Genomic DNA, 20,378 nt, shown 5'->3' with positions numbered 1-20,378 from the left:
TGTGGATTTACAGTCCCATTCCAGGTAAGATAAAGTTTTAATGTATTGAAATTGTCTTGAATTTGTTCCTATGTGCTTCTACAAACACTGCTAGTTAACACATATTCCACTTGATTTTTGTAAAAATATTTATTCTTATTTGTATGGATAAGACTGAAAATGCTGAAATAAAAGTTATTTTGTATTTTTAGAAAATAATTCTAAACATTGAGAATCTGTCTCAATCAGTCTTAACCCTGTTTGCAATGTGTTTTCTCATTAAGTATCATCATGATGTTTTAGTTAATAATGCATTAGGTTCTCTCTTATCTGTTACAGATACTTATTAATTATATTACAAACAATCTAAAAGGAGGAAATTGCATTGGTTAGAGCATCTCAGTACTGTTTGCACGTACGTATCTATTTTATGACATGCATTGCTTTTGAAAGATACATTGGTAACACTTTACAATAGGGTTTCATTTGTTTCATTAGTTTACTATATTAGTTAACATGAACTAACAATGAACTTCTACAGCATTTATTTCTGTTAAATTCAATATTAACTAATACATTATTAAAATCAAAAGTTGTATCTGTTGACGTTAGTTAATGCACTGTGAACTAATATGAGCATGAACATATTTATTAACTAACATTATAACAAAGGTTGTAAATGTTGTGATAATATATTGCTCACTGTTCATGTAAACTCATACATTAACTAATGTTAACAAATGAGACCTTATATTGTAAAGTGTTACCGATACATTTTGGTTTCAGGTTATTATCTGATATAATGTGTTTTATTGGTTCTTTGTTTATTTAGATGTGTTTATAAAATATGATAACCATGAACAGCTTATAAGTTAATGGATCTACAGTCTGAGGTAAGACCATACTGTATGTGAACTGTCACTGAACTGTCTTGTTCATTTTGTTAGCTAGATTTTTATTACAGTATGATTAAATGTGAAGGTATAAATCATGCTATAAACCATCTGTATTCAAAATACAGATGTGCAAAAATACAGTTTTTAATCAAGGTTATCTAAATTGGTTTGATTAGTGAATATGTTAAGTGAAAGCTGTTGAGTCCCTAAATTCAGCAATTTTTTTAGTAAAAAGAGAAAATGAGAGAAAGTGCTTTATGATATTTATGCAAAATCACACAGCTTTGCTGATATTTATACCAAGAACATGATTGTGCTTTCATACAACAGTGCATTAAACAAGAAGTTACTATTGAGTAACACATATTAGACGCAGAATTTTCAGTTACTTTTTTGTATTTTTGCTCAGCCAACAAAAAAATTGTGCAGAATATATCATTATGTGTCTCTGAGCAACACACAGTGGCAATTCTGAACGAATCTGTGTTTTTGAATGAATCGATTCTGTTGAATAAATGATTTAATGACTTGGAATGAGTCCATTTCAGTCAGACATAAATGTGTGTGATTCTGTTTCAGACATTTTAAACAGTAAAACTAATCTCAGGTTTGTTGTTATTTCAGTGCTGACTGCCAAGATTTTGTGAGACCATGACACAATTCAACATCACCAGCTTTGATGCATTAAACAAGTCAATGATCAATCTTAATCAAGTAGATCATGCAGAAGCAGTGTTTATCTGGATTTTATGTATCATTGAGATTCCAGTCGTCCTCTTAACCCTGTTTGCATTGTGTTTTCTCATCAAGTCTCATCGTGCTGCTTCGGTTTATGTGATCAATTTGATTCTTTCAGATCTGTTACAGATTGGTTTCATATTTGTTTTAACAACCAAGTTAGCGAATGCTGCATTATGGAGTGCATATAAGTATTGTTTGATTGTAGGCTTGTTTTTCATGTCATGTATTGCTATTGAAAGATACATTTTAGTTTCTTATCCTCATTGGTACAGATCTCACCATTCATTAAAAATGTCCTGTTTTATTTCTTTCATCATCTGGTTAGTGCCTTTGACCTTTACAAATATTAAACAGCAAGACATTTTTACCATGCTTTCCCAGTGTCTAGCATGTTTTATCCCTTATTCAGTAATCCTCCTATGTTTTGCAGGTACTTGGAGGGGTCTTTCTCACGCAATATCACTTACTGCTCATAAGCGGAAATTAATTTTGGGTAGTCTGTCTCTTGTGCTGTTGAACTACACATTTCTTATCCTCCCCCTCTCAATTACAAGTATTTGTTTAGTGTTTTTGGAGCACCATCCACCTTTCGTTTTTAAGGTTTATCTGTTTTGTCACTGTCTCTTGTATCTCAACCCACTTGCTGACTGTTTATTGTACTTGTTCATGAGGAGTGATGCTGAGAACATAATGAAGTCTCTTTACTGTTGCAGCTCACCAGAATCCTTCACAGCCACTACCAACACTCAAACAATAGCAGCATTACATGCAGTACGCTAACAAATTTCTTCATATTTTTTAGTAGTTTTGAAGGAGTTGTGAAATCCTTGTTTGCATTTTTTTAGTTTTGATATTTCACAAAATAAATGTAGACTTTTTGTCCTTTCCAGTCTTTCATTTGCATAGGCCTACTTATATTTAGATCAACTTCTCATGCATGATTGTTAAAGTCCATTTACAAATGGATTCTTAGATTTCTCAGTAAATGTAAGCATTAAAGTATGTAAACCAAGTACTGTAAATGCAACCCCACAGCTTCTCAAGTGTCCTCTGTCTTTCCCTATACCCATGTATTTCCAGGGAATAATCTGAGATGAAAGCCTGGAAAGAAACAAGATGAATCTCTCTCAGTGGTTCTTATGTGCTACCAGCAATTAAGACCTTAACACCACAAAGACTGTAGAAATGTTTATGAACTTTAGAAAGCATGCTTTAGCACTGGTCTATTGCTCAGTGGGTTAGTTTGTAACTTAATACTGTAATGGATATGTTTTTTTTTACCTTGTTTTTCCTGTTTCCTTTGTTCCCCATGCTCCAGCTCATCATTTGTTTCCATAGCAACCTATTGTGTTCACCTGTGCTTGTTTAGCTCCACCGTTTAGTCTGAGTAAACCCTTGAGCCCCTGCCCCTTTAATCGTGAAACTGAAAGCGAATGTGTTTCCTCCCTGGAACGCGATTTCTACCAAGGGGGAGACTAAGGCGAAGATGTAGTATTTACTTGCGTACAAAACAGTCATCTATCTATTACCATTTCAGTTATATCTGACTCATTGTGATTTTTTGGCCATCTCTCACCAGTCACCATATGCATGAATTTGCTTGGCAATGTTTTTTTCCAGGGTATAGGTTGCCAAGCCTTTCCACAACCCTCCCTCCCCATTACTACATGGTGTGGGACTTACACACCTACAGCCAATTTGGCATGTCCAAACCCCCTAAACTTCATTGCTTTGAACTGTGCAGGGGAGCAAAGCCATGATGAACTTAACACAGATAGGACTCGCTCAGCCGGGGCTCAAATCGGGAACCTTCTTGCTGTGAGGCAACTGCTACCCACTGATCCACCGTACCACCCGGAAAATAGTCACATTCTCTTTCATTTGTGGCCATTATTTCCCTCATGGGAATGTGAGTTAGGAGTGTCTTAATGGGATCATGCATTGCTTATTGCTGGACGTACGATCTGAAATCTGATTGAGATGAATGGCTATCTTGAGTCTCAAAAGTCATAAAAATGTGATTAATGTGACTAAATACACATTCAACATGCAATTTGAGGAGAAATGAATATCTTGCTTTCTGATTCATTGCTGTGACAGTGAAAGCTTTAATTGTTGTAAAACATTCAATACAAACTGATTTAGATAATTTATTTTACTTTAGAGAATAATGATACACAGAATATTAGCCAGTTAAATAAATGAAACATGCTGCATCATTCTTCAGGGGCCCTAATGGCACACACATATCTGGTGTCTGAACAAAGCCATTACAATAATGTGAGCAACATTGAACAATTACATTTTACAATCGTAGAATGTAAAATCTATCCTATCAATTTGTAAGCATTGTATGGTGATGATGTTTGGAAAGTTCTATGTATCTTGTTATTTCTGGTGTCCAGCAATGATATTTCTGGGGGAAATAAGGAAACCTTTATATAACTTAGCATATAACACATCTAAAATGATGTACAATCACCTGTAACTAGAGGACATGGCAAGTGCTAACTTTAGCTCAAATACTGCATGTTAACGTGTCCCATGATATTTAATTTTACTGTAGGCTATATTTTTATACGTTTTAATAGTTTAATTAAATAATTGTGATTAACTTTGTAGTCCAAAACAATGGTTCTATATTTCTGCAGGCTACTTTTGCAATGTTGCATTAATTGTTTATTAATTCATAATTATTTTACTGTTTAATTGCTGAAAATCCATCAAATAAAACACTTTATAAATGCGTATGATGTGGAAGATTACTTTATTTAGATAGCATTCCATATTTCAAATAAAAATGTGAAAATAACTAACACAGACTTTATTTTCCTCAAATTCAGAAACGCTATTCTTAACCTATTTTTTACAGTCTATGTTCTTAACATTATAGGCTAATCCAGCAGAAACACATGACGAATTATTTCCGGGTTGGCAGACAAATTGACGTCACGGCTGAACAGCTATATTTCCGCCACATATAAAGAGTCGAAAGTTTCAGTCTATATCACACATGCAACGGTGATAGTTAGTTATTCTAAGGTCTGTCAACAAAATATATTACAATGTCGGCATGTATTTTGAGAGTGTTTCTCCAGCGAGCGGCTGTTATGCGTAAAGCGGCACAACAAACATTCAGTCAAACGAGAATGTTTCCTCTATGCGTGACCGAGAGCAACACACACAGTAGAGGAATAAACACATTCATCAGTTCACTAAGGTAAGAAACTTTCATTTGACACAGATATTGAATCATAAAGACCAATCTTTGTTATTTTGTCAGCAATGATGTTTAGTGTAACCTAACGTTACAACATAGTGTCCCGAAAAGTGTGTGGCTTGCTTGCATAACGTGTGAACGTCCTTTAACTTACTTATTAAAACGAGTTGCACGTCTGTCAAGCAAAACATGTCACCAATCAGTTTCTTATGGTTCAGATCATATAACAATTATATAGTGTTGAAAATGCAAACGTGCTCTGTTTTTTTTTAAATGTAATCGGACATGTCCATAGTTAATGTGATGAACTACAATGGTTACCAAATAGCAAACGTAGAAGATCCCTTCATCTGGAAAGCATCTGCTGTTTACTAACATCTGATAGACGTCTTTAATATGTCAGTTTTACATACATTCTAAATCATAAACATCTTAAATACATTTTCTAAACGTCTTTTTGACATCTGAAAGGCCTAGGCATATTGCAGATGAGCAAACATAAAAAATGTCTTCCAGATGTAGCCTAAACATGCAAATCAAATAGACTTCTCCGTGATGTACGTGTGCTATCAGGACAGCTGTGTGAACGTGAGAAGGACTGATTACATACCGGTACGATCATTAAAATGACCTTGAGATAAGTTGAATAAAAGTCATTGAAAACATGGTTCAGATATGCTTTGGAGTGGTCTAGAATAATCTGTTTGCATTGACACTTGGTTTGATATTTTATATCTTTATATGATTTTTATCTTATACAGCGACATTCATGTATTTTAAGTTCGGCTTAAGTGTTCAGATATTTTTTGGGTTCACTGTATTGTCCAGTTTATGCAATAGGTTGAACATCAAGTTGTTTAGCTGTAGGTTTTTTTAGGTCAAGGCTATTGGGTCACTATATTGAGCATGTGTGCCATGGTAGAAATAATAGTGTGTTCTTTATTTTACTGCATACTTACCTTTACTTTTTATGTTATCTATCCTTATCTCATTCATTTTTACCTTTGGATCTTGTGTCTTCAAGAATGTAGACTATTGTTGTGGCTGATGCATTGATAACTGAAGGTTGCGAACGTTTTTAGTGGTCTCACCAATTAGCAGTTCCACAACTAATCATACATTCGGTGTATTTTGAGGTAACAGGATATTGGATTTTGTTCAGTATATCTACATTCATATCTTTCTGATTTTACAGCTCATTTTTATAAATGGTTCACTGGAGTACGTGATTCTGGTTGGTCAGTTATGACATTCAGCTGTCAAATATTTCACAATATTGACCGTAGTTCAGGGCAATGCTATAAAACAGTCATTCATACCTACACTACTGTGCAAAAGTTTCTATTCAGAGAATCCTGAAAAACATGATTCTGCAGAATGTTTCCACAAAAATGTTAAGCAGCTCAACTGTTTTTAACATTGATCATAATAATAAGAAATGTTTCTTGAGCACTAAATCAGGATATTGTAATCATTTTCAAAGGATCATGTGACATTAAAGACTGTAGTAATGATGCTGAAAATTCAGCTTTAACGTCACAGGAATTAATTCCATTTTAAAATCTATTGAAATTGAAAACAGTTATTTAAATTATAATAATATTGATAATTTTCATAATATAATTTTTTTTCTGTGGTTTTGATAATTAAGATAAATAAAACAATTTTTAAAAAGAAAAAACCTACTGCCTCCAAACTTTTTAACAGTTTTTCATTATGTGGCCTAGACTACTTGTCTATTGTGTAACTCTGGTTTCTCTCTCATTTCATAAAATCACAAGTTTTTCCATCACAAATGAAAAGGACATTGTAACCTGCATGTCTGACATGTGATGTATTAAGAAACATCAAGGTAAGTATTACAGAACATTTTAACTGCGAAAAATGTGTGTGAAAATATTATTTAATTGTGTGTGACATTCTCAATGGAGAAATAAACTACGGAGAACGTGAACAAATGTGTGTGTGTGATTGTTTATATGATTTATGAGGACACAAATTGGTATAGTGACTTCCATTGTATAAAGGCTTCTGTATTACTTACTACAAAACAGAATTGTACTGTATATGGACAAAATAAACAGACATTTTTTAAAAATATCTTCTTTTGCCTGCTGAAGACTAAATCAAACCCTATCCCCTCTTTTTTGTTTAAGCCTCCATGCATAAATTGTCTTTTCTCAGGGGGCTTAGGTGAATTCATGCTCAGGGTGTTGTTGTAGTTGTGTATTGAACCATATATGACTATTCTTTATTCCATTCAGCTTAGAAACTATTGCTGAAATTTACTGAATAATTATGAAGAACAGTGGTACGACAGGAAAGTGTGAATGAAATGGAAGTACAACAATGGTTTTTGTTGTAATAGTTGTTCATCTAACAGAATAACGAAACCAATCCTAATGTAGGTTGTTTAAATCAAATTTTTATCCAAAAGTGTGCATTTTTCAGGGATCTACATTTCAAGGGAAATCCCTTGGCTTCTTTAACAATGGTCTGTTTAACTACAACAAAAGGTTTGGCCCAATTTTTCAGCGAAAGGTGCTTTAGTGATACAACAAATCATTGTTGTAGGTTTTTCATATAGGTTTTTCTTCTAATGATGATAATGGTGATGATGGCTTCATCTTTTCACTTTAAGGCATAAAAATGTGTCTGTGCAGGGCTGAAGAGAAGGTGACAATCCACTTCCTAAATCGTGATGGAAAAAGGATTTCGGTGAAAGCAGAAACTGGAGATTCACTACTTGATGTCGTTGTCAACCATGATCTAGATATTGATGGATTTGGTAAGTTATTAAAGAATATTGGACATAGTGTAAAAATATTTGTTCAGACAAATATGCATATCTCTTTCACACACTATAAAAAGTGAAAACGTGCAGTTTTTATCTGCTCTGACCCTAAAATAACTTGGTGCAACCTATGTAATCAATGTAATGTAATAAGTAAATGTAAAGTTGGTTCAGTTATGTTAAAGGGCTATCAACTTCAAAAACAGAAATTCCAAAACCAGTAAGACTTGCGTTCGTCTTCGGAACACAAATAAAGATCTTTTTGATGAAATCGGAGAGCTTTCTGTATTCTCCACAGACCGCTACGCAACTACACCTTGACACTTCAAAAAGTTCATAAAGAGATCGTAAAACTAATCCATATGAATTGAGCGGTCAAGTCCAAATTTTCAGAAAAAACTCGATCGCTTTATATGATGGACAGATTTAATTTAGGCTTTTATTCACATTTAAACATTGATCAGTGAACTTAAACAGAAGCTCAACCGAACCTGCTTGACTTGTGAGAACAAACCTCTTGAGGAAGCTCAAACGTGATGCGTAACACAAGAATGAACCTCATTGGTTCTTGAAGAAGCTCAAACGTGATGCGCAACACAAGAATGAACCTCATTGGTTCTTGAAGAAGCTCAAACGTGATGCGTAACAAGAATGAACCTCATTGGTTCTTGAAGCTCAAACGTGTTGCATAACATGAGAATGAACCTCACTGGTTCTTGCGGAAGCTCAAACGTGCTGCGTAACACACGAAAATGAACCTCATTGGTTCTCGCACTTCATGTGAACATGCTAGAGCTTCTGTTTACAACTGATGTGTGAGTTGATGAATGTTTATATGTAAATAAAAGCCTTAATTCAATCTTTTGATCATATAAAACGATCATGTTTTATGACGACCACATCAATTTGGACTAAACCGCTCAATTCATATGGATTAGTTTTATGATATTTTTAAGCGTCAAAGTGGTAGTTGCGTCTGTGTAGAGTACAGAATGCTCTCCGATTTCATCAATTACTATCTTCAGTTGTGTTCCGAAGATGAACGAAAGTCTTGCTGGTTTGGAATGACATGAGGGTCAGTAATGAAAGACAGAATTTTCATTTTTGGGTGAACTATCCCTTTAAATAATATTTTTGGTTGTGATAAATCCAGTTAATTTAATGTTACTACATGAAGCACGTTTTAGGCTTCCTGATAATTTTTTTTTTTTACAGCGCATATGTAATTACTGCAGAGTGACTGAAAAATAGTAACATATGTGAGTGCATAAAAACGTAAAAATGATTTGCTCAGTGTAAACAGGGCTGTTTTGGCTTTGTGAATGTCCAAATCCAAAGGTAAACGAGGTCAACAGCTACTCCTTTAGCCTGGAAAAGTATTTTAATGCTTGTCACCTGATAACTAAGTAGACTGTGAGTGTTACTAGCTTGTAGGCTAATATGTTTGTGTGTCTGTTTTGGGTTTTTGAACTAGGTGCATGTGAGGGAACTTTGGCCTGCTCTACATGCCACCTTATTTTTGAGGAAGCCGTTTATAAGAAGCTTGGACCTGTTTCTGATGAGGAAATGGACATGCTGGACTTGGCTTATGGGCTTACAGACACGTGAGTGAACCTCAGGCATTTCTGGTTTATGCTGTGAAACTTAAAATCGCTGAACAACAGGAGATGTGTTTTAAATTTTATAGTTTTGTATTGGGAAATTTAATGAAGAAAGTGTCTGTTTTTGTTTGTTTTTTTATGTTGAAATGCTCTGTCCTGTTCCATATTGAAATGCTCTGTCCTGTTCCATATATGCAGAGAACACGATTAGAAAGCCATTCATAGGTTGATTCCCCTGTAAATGTAACACTAAGTCTTACATAAGTCAACCATCAGAAATTGGTTTGAGTTTCAGGGCTGAGAAAGAATATTTTAATGTAACATTGCTTGTTCTACATTACAGAGGATTAAACTATAATAATAAGCCTTTAAAATATAAATTAAGCGTTTAAGCGTATGCATTAAGCTTGCTGCAGCGACACCAGCAGAAGTAACGATTCTGAATTTGCCTGAAACAAAGCAGACTGTATGAACATTTTAATAATTTATCAATAAACTGTTTTCTGAGTCAGTGTCGGCTGCGAGAATGAAGTTGATGACGCATACTCGTCATCTCTACAGTATAGTTAAATATAGTTAAAGTGCAACGCAGAATAAGTCTTTCCTTCTAAATAATAGAGCCAATAACGAATTGGTAAAGTCACTGCAGATGCCTTTATAAGCTCTGGGAAAAACAGTCAGTGTTCTGAGACCCGTGCTTAAAACTGCACATGTGCAATTGTGCATTGGCTGGTCCAGCCTAAAAAAACGCAGGTATTTAAGTGTTCAGAAACAAAATTTATGAGACAGTTGTGGTAATGCACAAGAGAGAAATGCATGTTAGCAGCTAATGTTGGCTAGTACTTGCATGTTTTAAATGATAAGCCATGCGGTCTGAATGATAGGCAAGCGTTTGGATTTCCTGCCCAACATAATAACAACATGGACCTTGTTGAAGAGATTCTGTTTTGCATGTATGTCTTTTAGATCTCGTCTGGGCTGCCAGGTGTGTTTGAGGAAGGAACTAGATGGGATGATTCTGCAGGTGCCAGACGTGATATCTGATGCTCGAGTTGACAGTGAAAAAGAGTCCTCCACAGCCCCACCCAAAGTATAATCTATTAAATAAAGCCCAGTATATCTCATAAACACTTCAATATGGAAATATCTTTAATAGCAGGTATTTTAATATGTACTATTTTAATAGAAACCTACAATTTAAATGATAACATTTATCGTTTAATGTTATTTACATTGCTGCCGTAAGTAGTTTTTATAATTTGGTGATTGTAATTTTTTAATTGTGCAGATTCTGCAATTCTTTGTGTGACAATGAGAGCTGGGAGCATCTTGTTGGAATACATTTTGAATGCAGATATAATTGTAACTGATTTGTTGCAAATAAATTAGAAGTTTAACTTTTTAAGTTGTCTTATTTGTTTTTTGTCTTTTTGTCTTTGAAAGCTGCAACATCATCCTCAAGTACATGAGTTTTATTATATCTTAGAATTGACAAAACAGCAAAATAATTATATTATAATTAATTATTAATAAGTTATATTTGTGTTAAAGAATGTTGACATGAGCACATTGAGAAAGTGAAATCACGCCAAAATATGTTGGAACACTCAAGTTGAAAAATAAACAAGCTCACACTCAGATGGGATTACTAGTTTTAATAAGATTTACAGTCGTACTTATTCAAAAAAAAAAATACAAAAATGAAAAGTACTTTAGCCCATTATTAAATAGCATTCTTTAAAGAACAATAACATATTGTATTTACAATCTATTTTTATTACAGTAAAAAAAATGTTTTTTACAACAAGGCATTACAATGCTCACGAATATCAACTTATATGAAATCATCTTGGACCTCAGAAATGTGGCATTCATCTTTGAGTAATTAATTGAGTTTTAGGATCAACAAGCAAAATGGCTTATACTGTATATCCCTACGTAATTCTGAAAAGGGGATTATGTGAATGTGTGAGTGTTCTGTCTCTAAATCAGGTGAAAATGTAAAAAAAGAAATGTTATTTTAAGTAAATGCAACCTCATGCATATTGTTCTTATGAATATTACTAAAATATGCTCATGAATATTTACAAAAAAGCCTAAAAAACACTTTACTTAGGATTTAAATAAATGAGCAAAATAGCTCAACTATCCCTAAAAATGCAATAATTCTGTAATATGGAGCATGTTATTGTAGATTATAAAAATGCTGCAGGTTATTATAATTAGTTGGTATCCCAGTGTTTATGTGCTGATTTTAAACATAACTGTTCCAATTGGCATCACACAACCCACTGGCTGCTACTGCAACAGCTGAGCCTGCGGCCTCTCCCAATAGCCTGGTTGTCTGTCAACCCCTCTCCGAGAGGGGAAGTATCCATAAAGCAGTCCCCAACTATTTTCCCAGAGGAGGGGTGTAAATCAAGTGCTTTAAACCTCAACTGCTGCCCATTGATTTTGCTAGACTTCGAACCTGCATTCTGTCCCTTGACACTGTGCACCGTCAACTTGCTGCTCTGTCCATAAAACACACTCTGTGGTAGCTTGACCTCCTCTTCTGTCTTGGTTTGATCGGCAAACCTGAAGGTCTGAGGAGCAGGGGACACCTGGTGGTCTCCTAAAGGCCTGTGTGTGGGGCTCTCGGGCCCCTTGTAGAAAAGCCCTTTTCCTTTATGTAGCTGCCCTGTGGTTTTCACAGGCGTTCCAGTGGGAGTCTGTGAGAATAGTTTTCTATTCAGCTGTTGTAAGGCCTGCTGATAAGGAGGAGGATTTTTGGTCACTTTGCGCTGTAAACCCCCTTCAATTTCAGCAACATTCCTCTGATGATGTGCTTGACACGGTTTCTCATTCGGCGAGGTGATTGGGTGTTTGTAATCTGGGTTGTTTAGAGCAAGCCAATCAGACTGTCCCCTGGCTGGAGACCTCTGAGGAGAAAAGGGATTGTCCATTGAACTCACAGATGAGACTGTTGGTGACGTTACTGGGGATGATACATTGGAGGTCGGTGAAGTTTGTTTTTCTCTCATGAAATTCAGTTCATGGAGGTTGTGCTCCAAAAAAGTTGTGTTATCACTGACCTCATCAGGTCTCTCAAACTCTTGATATTTTCCACTTTCTGGGGTTTCTTTCTGCTCATGAGAAATCAAAGCAATGGTAGGCATGGAGTGCCTGTGTAATAAAAGGGATCGGGGTTGACGCACAGCTGGTGTAATGTTCCTGATTTGTGCCAGTGGGTTGAAAGACGCCAGGTTGTTTTCTGGACATTCGCGGTCACAATCACTCAGTGACATGAGTGAGTCCATACTACGACTGTCTTTAAGAGGACGGGTCTTAGAAATGTCCTCCGTGTCAGTATTTACCTCATTCTTGAGACTCTCATAACCTGAGTCTGACATCTGCTGCAGGGACCCAACTAGAGGCGGAAAGAGAAGAGATGTAAAAAGTGAAAATGTGCCATTCTTACTTTAAGAAGTTATTTTGAACTGATTTGACCCTTGTTCAGATCTTCAGGTCATTTTAGGAAAAGGTGTTGATAAATGTTCACTAAAACGATTCTTAAAAAAAAAAAAAATAATAATTTAAAGCTGAAATAAAATGTAAATATTAGATGAAAAACATCAAAGTTAAAAATAAATGTTATCTTGGCAGATAACTGATGTTTAGTAAGTACTAAAATTATTAAATCTAAAAATAAATAAAAGCTAAATAGAAATATTAAAAAAGTAAAACTAATTAAGATGTCAAAAGTACATAAAATTAAAACCTAAACTAAAATGAAAATATAAAAAAAAGTAATAAATAATACTAAAATAACCCTGGGTAAAGAATATGCTTTAAACACCACATTGTTTTTGGCACTGGAGCCAAGATTTGTAAAATTGATGAAGAACATCTAAACAAATGCAACACATTTTTTAATAAATAATTTAATAAAGTTTGATATAGTTTTATAGTGTTAAATCCTTTTTCCAGGGTGATTTAGTCATATTAACTAATATTGTTGACTTAAAAAGCAGTTACTTTAGCTAAAGCACTTTTTTAGGCTGACAAAATATTATAGTGTAGTTTTGTATTGGTGTGTATGTGATTGTGAAGTATGATTGTATTTATAGTAACCTGATCCATAGTTGCTTCTATTATCTTCAGTCAAATCCTTTAAGAGGGTTATAATTTCATCCCCAAACAACGCACAGCAGTTGTCAATCAAGACACGCACAAGGTCACACACCTGTGTACAGATTCAATTTGCTATTACATTTACATTTTCCTATGTTCTTTGAAATGTAATAATGATGATTTAAGCGGATACTCCTGTACTCCGCAGATATTATAATAAATTGGTAATAATAAAGCATGCTCACCTTTTTGGCGTCTTTTTCCTGAGATTGTTGATTGCTGTTCCACAGACAGCTATGTGCTATACACACAGCCAGATTAAAAGAGTTCATCTGGTTGTGCTCAGCACTGAGCTGTATATGGTGCAGCATCGCTATAATGTTTCTCAGCAGCAGGACGTTCTCTTTAGGCAAGAGCTGAACAAGCCTGTGAATGTGGGCAGAATCAAGACATCTAAGAAAACCCATACATCTATTGGAAATTGACTACTAAACCTTAATCTGCTTAAGGTGTGCAGTAATAATCATGGCCCTGATCCATCATTACCAAGGTTTTATCCTTATTAACTGAGTACACCAGCATTACAAAAACTAATCTAGTGTTACTAGAACACTACCTCTGAACTTCCTCAACCATGTTCCTCTCCGTCATGAGACCATCTCTTTCTCCATCTTGTTCTACTGCTTGAAGCCATTGTTCATAGAGATCCTCACACAACAGGCTGCCAGGTATATAGCGTAAGAAATCCTACCAATCAGATACACAGATATGAGAACACAGAGTTGCCATAAAATAAAATCAATGTTTTAATTGTATTTTTTTATTAAATAAATGCAGCCTGGGTGAGCATAAATGACTTTTCTTTCAAAAAGATAAAAAAAAGTGTACACACCCCAAATATTTGAACAGTGTACATACATTCACACCTTCCCCTTATTTACCTTAAACACTGCAGCGATAACCAGAACAGATTCTCCACTCAGTGGCTCTCCATAGTGACCAGAATCCAGTTTTTTCCTCAAATCTCGGCAGGCCTTCGCTCCGGCAGAGCGCCGGAATATACCACGAGTCACGGCCCCCTCGCTGCACAAACACTTCAGCATGTCCTTTAAAAAGAGCAGGTGGTTTTATTACTGTTAATACTATTTTAATACTGTTATTGTAAATTATTGTAATGATATGATATTTTAACATTGTTTTTAAAGATTTTTCATAAGCTAATAAGAACTTTTCTTATTCTAGTTCTTTTCAACAGCTTTTCAGTTATATACTGTAATATAACAATCTTAATGTTCAGTATTTTACTGCTTCAGTCAATCATTCTCAATGTTATGAAGTTTAAGAAATGGTATGAGTATATTATTATAGCATATTACAATCAGATACACCCATCTCCCTTTTTTGAGGGTTTTCAGTACATACAGTACCTACCACAATGGGTGATGGCAGGGTATTGTCAATTATCACATCACTGAGCGGCCGACCAAAGAGATGACCGGAAGCCGGAGCAATGGTGTGGACGGGAGATTCTGACTGGACAGCCTGTTCAGTGATGGAGCCTCGTTTAAATGCCCAGCTAATAAGAGACATTCTCCTCCTGCTGCTTTTCTGCTCTGCTAGGAGAAATGTATGCAAGAGAGGCCAGCAAGAAAAGAGGTAGTTATGTTTCAAGACATTGTGTAGCCTATATGTGTTAGTTTTTGGGGGTGAGGGATTGGTGAGTATCAGAACACATCTGATGGGAAACCAGCTGTTGATTTGAAGCCAAATCTATTCCATAAGGTCGGTATTTGTAGAATATATGGCTTAATGTTAATGGCCAGACTTTATTTATTTTGACATAGATGTGTGGGCTGATGTAGACTGCCATTACTGCAGAGGGAAATCCTCACAGTAGTTAAAAATGCTGTTTTCAGTAAGTAAAATAGTTGGTTATTTAATTCATACAAAAATATCATACTACAGCATACTAAAAAAATAGAACAAGTAGTATGGTGGCCATATCTCACCTGTGAGGGTGTTTTTCATTTGACTACGACTAGGCCTCAGGAAGAACTGGCAGTGAGCATCAATAGGCACTAGCGCCATCTGGCTGTAGGATGATGTCACTGCATCTTGCTGCAGCAGGCGAATGTGGCTCATCTTTATGCTGTAAGGAAACTCGTGACCTGGAGGAACAAAAAGACCCTTACAAACAGGTAGGCTACTGTGCAGGAAAAGTATCACATTTAATCTAGTTAAAATGTTTGATTGCTTTGATAATATGAGAAAAAAAATCTTACCAATTAAAGGGTATGGAGTTTCATCTTGTTTTGAACATACCCACAACTTATAATCTTTTATTCCACCCTGTGTACAAAGACAAAAGCAATCAATAAGTTAAATAATAAAACAACAATAATAATTAGACATTTATTTCTTATTATAAATGTAAATGTAGTGAAGTGTTAACTTACCGAAAGACCAAACTGTTGCAGTGCTGTGCTAACGACATCAGAGGTACAGTCTGTGTTGCTGATCAAAAGAGTCTTAGACTAGAGAGACAAAATCGAATTCTCGTTCATTTACACATTAAAGTTACAAATACATCATTTTAAGAGCACAAGACAATCAGTACTTACATATGCACAGTTCCCAACATCCTTTGCAAATATCTTGAGTGGAATCATCTTTGGATCGTCACACATTTTCTCTTCTTTTATACAACTTATTAAAAAAGGGTGGAGAGAAATTTTGATAAAAGTGTTTATTTCTTTTTTTGTATTATTATTATAATTAATAATTTTATAAAGTAAAGTAAAATAAGTAGGCCTAACATAACAATAACTAACCTTTCAATGAGAGACAGCCACCTGTCTTTCTCTTCTGAAGTGCTACACACACACACACACACACACACACACACACACAAAAACAATTTTAACCAGCAAAATCAGGGGGTCCATTTAGAATGTGTGTGTGTGTGTGTGTGTGTGTGTGTGTGTGTGTGTGTGTGTGTACCTGAAAGTAGCCACACAGTTGTTAGTTGGCCAGCCCATGACGAAGCTCCTCTCTGAATCAGTAATGGCCTCACACACCTCATCCACACAGCTGGCTGTCCACATCTCACTCACACGCACACACGCCTTCTGCTTCACCTGCATTACTGACCTGAAAAAAAGCATGTCAAATCAAATTCCAAGACCAAATTATCAGAACTATACCATCCACATTCATTTTATAGCTCTCTGTACACTCAAAAGTGTGGGGTCAGTACATTTTGTTGTTGTTGTTTAAGAAATTAATACTTTTATCCAGCAAAGATGCATTAAACTGATCAAAATAGACTAAAAAGTCAAATTGAGTTAAGTCATCGTACAATGTATTATTTCTATTTTAAAATAATGCTGTTATTTTGAACTTGTGAATTCTGGAAAAAATGTATCAAGGTTTCCACAAAAATATTACAAATATTAAGCAGTGTTTTCAGCATTATAATAATAAGAAATGTTTCTTAATTGCCAAATCAGCATATTACAATGATTTCTGAGAGATCATGTCACACTGAAGACTGGAGTAATGATGCTGAGAATTCAGCTTTGCCATCACATGAATAAATTACATTTTAAAATGTACTATTCAAATAGAAAACCTTTATTTACTGTAGCCCGATAAATGCATCCTAAGTATATGACTTCTTAACTTACTGATCCCAAACTTTGGAAAAGATGTGCATTTCAACAAAAAATGATTTCTCCTCTGTGTATTATTTTCCTCCTCCATACTTTGCCTTGGTGATGATGAGGAGATCTGTGAAAAGGATGAGGCATCTGTCCTGGGTCTGAAGGCCTGTCTGCAGTAGAACATTGCTTTGGGAAATGAGCTTTCTCGTTGGGGTGAGCAGAGACTGGATCAGGGCGTAAGTGTCATGGCTAACCTGAGATACACAATCCCTGACACACACATGAGAGAAAAAGAGACATTACGGACAACATCAGAAAATACACACAAAAAACACAGACAATTTCCCATGGCCAGACATCATCCCGTAAATGTTTGCAAAAGAAAACACGCTCGGTTTATCGATCCGTCTGTAATTAAACATGGCTTGATCGCTCTTTCACGTGCTTGATTGATAAATTAGCTGTAGTGTTGCAGCTGAACATCAGACAAAAGTAGACTTCAGAAGGTACACACACTCTTCTGACAGCCTGTCTGACGGTAGACAACTCTGTTTCTATGCGTCTCTCTTTCACACACTCACACACGTGCAGATGCTGGTTGTGAGACCACACACAGTCTGGTTTTGGTAGCATCTCTTCATTTTGTTCTTTCAGTAAAATGCAAATATATTCAGAAGCCTCTTGCATGCACACAAGCGCCGACTGTGACATTGTGCTAGAAGTGAGAAACAAACTGCTCACTGAGACTGAAACAGACTAAAATAATATATGGCCATGCAGTCTGATATTTATGTTTACTGAAATCATATGATATACGCATTTTTAGTTTTCAAAGATTGTGGAAAGAAGTTCAGGAGATGAACCTTTGGTATCATACCTGGAGACAGGTTTTGACTTTGTAAGGGCTTTGCTGAGAATAATAGAGGGAGCCGACTGTCTGCGCTGAGAGGACTTCTAAAGAAAGAATAAGAGAGAGCAATGTAACACAAACAAAAGAAAAAGAGTGATAACCAGCATTACAACACACGGGTAATCACACAGCCATGCTGAAATTCAGTTTTATGAGCCCAGCTGTAAAAAAAAAAAAACGTTGATTATCAATTGTTGATTATATTTATATAATATTTTAATAAACAAGAAGCTAATATTGAGTAACTAAAATGAAATATTGCCATTTGTTTATTTGCTTAGTATTGTAGTGGAAGAAGATCGTGAAGCTTGATTATTTGTGTAGCACGATGCGTTGATATTGTGTGATAATGTGTTGATGATATTTTCACTTAAGTTGTTGAAATTTTTTCACTTAATTTCTTAAGTAATTTACTTTTTATTGTTTAATTATTTATTACGTGTATGGTTATATATACTGTATACACAGTATAGGTTATTGTTATTGTTTTGTTTTGTTTTTTTACGTTTTATTTTTGATCAGCAGTCGCCCAATGCACTGGTGATCTGTACTGTATGCCGAAGCACTACAGGGCTATGGCTCTGATATTATTACTATAATGTAGTTAATGAAAATTAGACAATCTGGTTAAAACTTTCACATTGTAAAATTGTATCCATTTATTATTTATGTGTATTACCCCCGACTAAATAAACCAATAAACAACTATTTTAAATTATTTATACACATATATATATATATATATGTATATATATATATTATTTATTTTTTGCTGTTTTATTAAGTTAATGGCACACTTAATTCTTCAAAATATGTTTTTAAGGAGGTGACAATATACACTTGTAATTAAAGGTAAAACAAATGTGTTGCTGCATCTCTTATTTATCAAAATCACAGCTGTGTATGTGTTTTGTTCAACTTTATAATCATAGAAATCTGGAGATTCATAGCTGTGCATCAGACCTGATGAATGGATCTGGCAAAACAATGTGATGGTAATAAAACAAATCAATGTCATTAAGTATGCTGCAATGTATGCTGCATTAACTATTAGTTTACCTTTATTTATAACTTCTCTCATTGCAGTATTGGTATATGATCGTTGATGATTGTGTATACAGCCATCAAACACCAGCTTACAGTTTATTGCTTTACTTACGTTGGAGTGCTGGTATTCCCCACAACTTTTGGTTCGGCTTCTCTTCTGCCATCCTGGTTCATGCAGTGGTCCCATAGTCAAAATCCAAGTAGAAAGATTGTGGAGGTGATTTAGAGGACTGATCAGATCAATGCTTCCATATCATCACCTGCCCTATTGGGGTAATCCTCACTTAATGCTCTCCTTTCAGTGAGGAAGAAATAGAAAATCCAGTGGTGTGTTCAGCTGTCCTGTTCTCCTCACAAGTGCTCCACACTTTGATTTGTCAGAGCAATGTATTTGTCTTTCCTCTCTGAAAGATGGAAGATTATGTCTGTGTCTCTGAGCAGCAGGGGGAGTATTTAGGAGGCGGGATCTTGGAACATAATGAGATATAGGTCTGTCCATACAACATATGGCTGTAGTTTTGACAGAGGAGAGCATGTTTATACTTGGTTGAATAACTTTCTGCAATTATAGCTGTTTGTCTTTAGGAAATAAGATATTCTGACAAATATTTTCAGAAGAATCTATTGAATATTTCTCAATGGTAATTCCTAAGCCAGTTTATCCCCATACCCCGCCCCCTCCTAATTTGGATGAGTAAATGGTCAGACAAACCTAAGCCTCTTTTCTCACCAGATGTAGAGCCAGTTTGATTGACGGTTGCTCAAACTGTAATCGTCCTGTCCTCAGTGTACTCCATCAGACTGTCCATTATGTATTCAGATTTTTGTCTGATTTTGACCAGCTACAGTTTATACTGCTGCATTTTGTAAGTCTGACTCTGGCAAAGAAAATAAAACAATAAAACAATGTCATAAAAGAGAAATGAGGCGTTCATACACTACTGCTGACCTGTTTTACTGATTCTGAAGTAAAACAGTCCTCTGAACTATGAAGTCAAAAATGCAGTAACTATGCCAACGTCAAAACTGAGAAAAAAATTATATTGATATACATCTTTTTTATTCATAATCTGAGAATATTTAAGCTACACATGTCTGTCACAAAATTGTATTTACTGCTTTGACTGTAGAGACAGAAACAGCTATATTAGAGTGTTTTCATCTGTCAGATTAATGAACAATAGTGACCTAGGATCATTGTTTTGAAAAATTCCCTTCCTGTTGGTGAAAATCATTAACATTTATCATCAAAAAATTCTTCTGAAATCAGCAGATATATAAACATGTCAGATATTTCAATCATTCCTAGAATGTATTAAAGCAAATATGTAATCAGACAGAAAGAACAAAGAAAAGAGGGAGTTGTCAGGAATTGTATACAAAGATAAAGAAGAGATGGAGAAAGAATGTGTAGA

General features: G+C 35.1%; 2 protein-coding genes across 2 annotated transcripts; one reads left to right on the top strand and one right to left on the bottom strand.

Moving 5' to 3' along the window:
* Positions 1 to 4,505: 4,505 nt before the first annotated feature.
* Positions 4,506 to 10,632, top strand: fdx1 (ferredoxin 1). Its single transcript, XM_081368139.1, has 4 exons — positions 4,506 to 4,836; positions 7,500 to 7,624; positions 9,105 to 9,234; positions 10,198 to 10,632. Exons 1-4 carry the CDS (start codon positions 4,682 to 4,684, stop codon positions 10,325 to 10,327), a joined length of 540 nt encoding a protein of 179 aa, XP_081224265.1. The 5' UTR covers positions 4,506 to 4,681; the 3' UTR covers positions 10,328 to 10,632.
* Positions 10,633 to 10,872: 240 nt separating this feature from the next.
* Positions 10,873 to 19,150, bottom strand: arhgap20 (Rho GTPase activating protein 20; the record flags this gene model as incomplete). The annotated part of the gene is made up of 14 exons (XM_081367352.1): positions 10,873 to 12,640; positions 13,345 to 13,456; positions 13,590 to 13,770; positions 13,961 to 14,091; positions 14,286 to 14,450; positions 14,776 to 14,960; positions 15,354 to 15,512; positions 15,627 to 15,693; positions 15,801 to 15,878; positions 15,966 to 16,050; positions 16,345 to 16,494; positions 17,109 to 17,276; positions 17,884 to 17,960; positions 19,076 to 19,150. 14 exons carry the CDS (start codon positions 19,148 to 19,150, stop codon positions 11,511 to 11,513), a joined length of 2,763 nt encoding a protein of 920 aa, XP_081223478.1. The 3' UTR covers positions 10,873 to 11,510.
* Between the last annotated feature and the right edge of the window lie 1,228 nt (positions 19,151 to 20,378).

This window comes from Scardinius erythrophthalmus (assembly GCF_964197995.2).
Source record: "Scardinius erythrophthalmus genome assembly, chromosome: 6".
Lineage (NCBI taxonomy): Eukaryota > Metazoa > Chordata > Actinopteri > Cypriniformes > Leuciscidae > Scardinius > Scardinius erythrophthalmus.
Note: the sequence above shows the minus strand (reverse complement) of the source record. Positions and strands in the feature narration are given on the sequence as shown.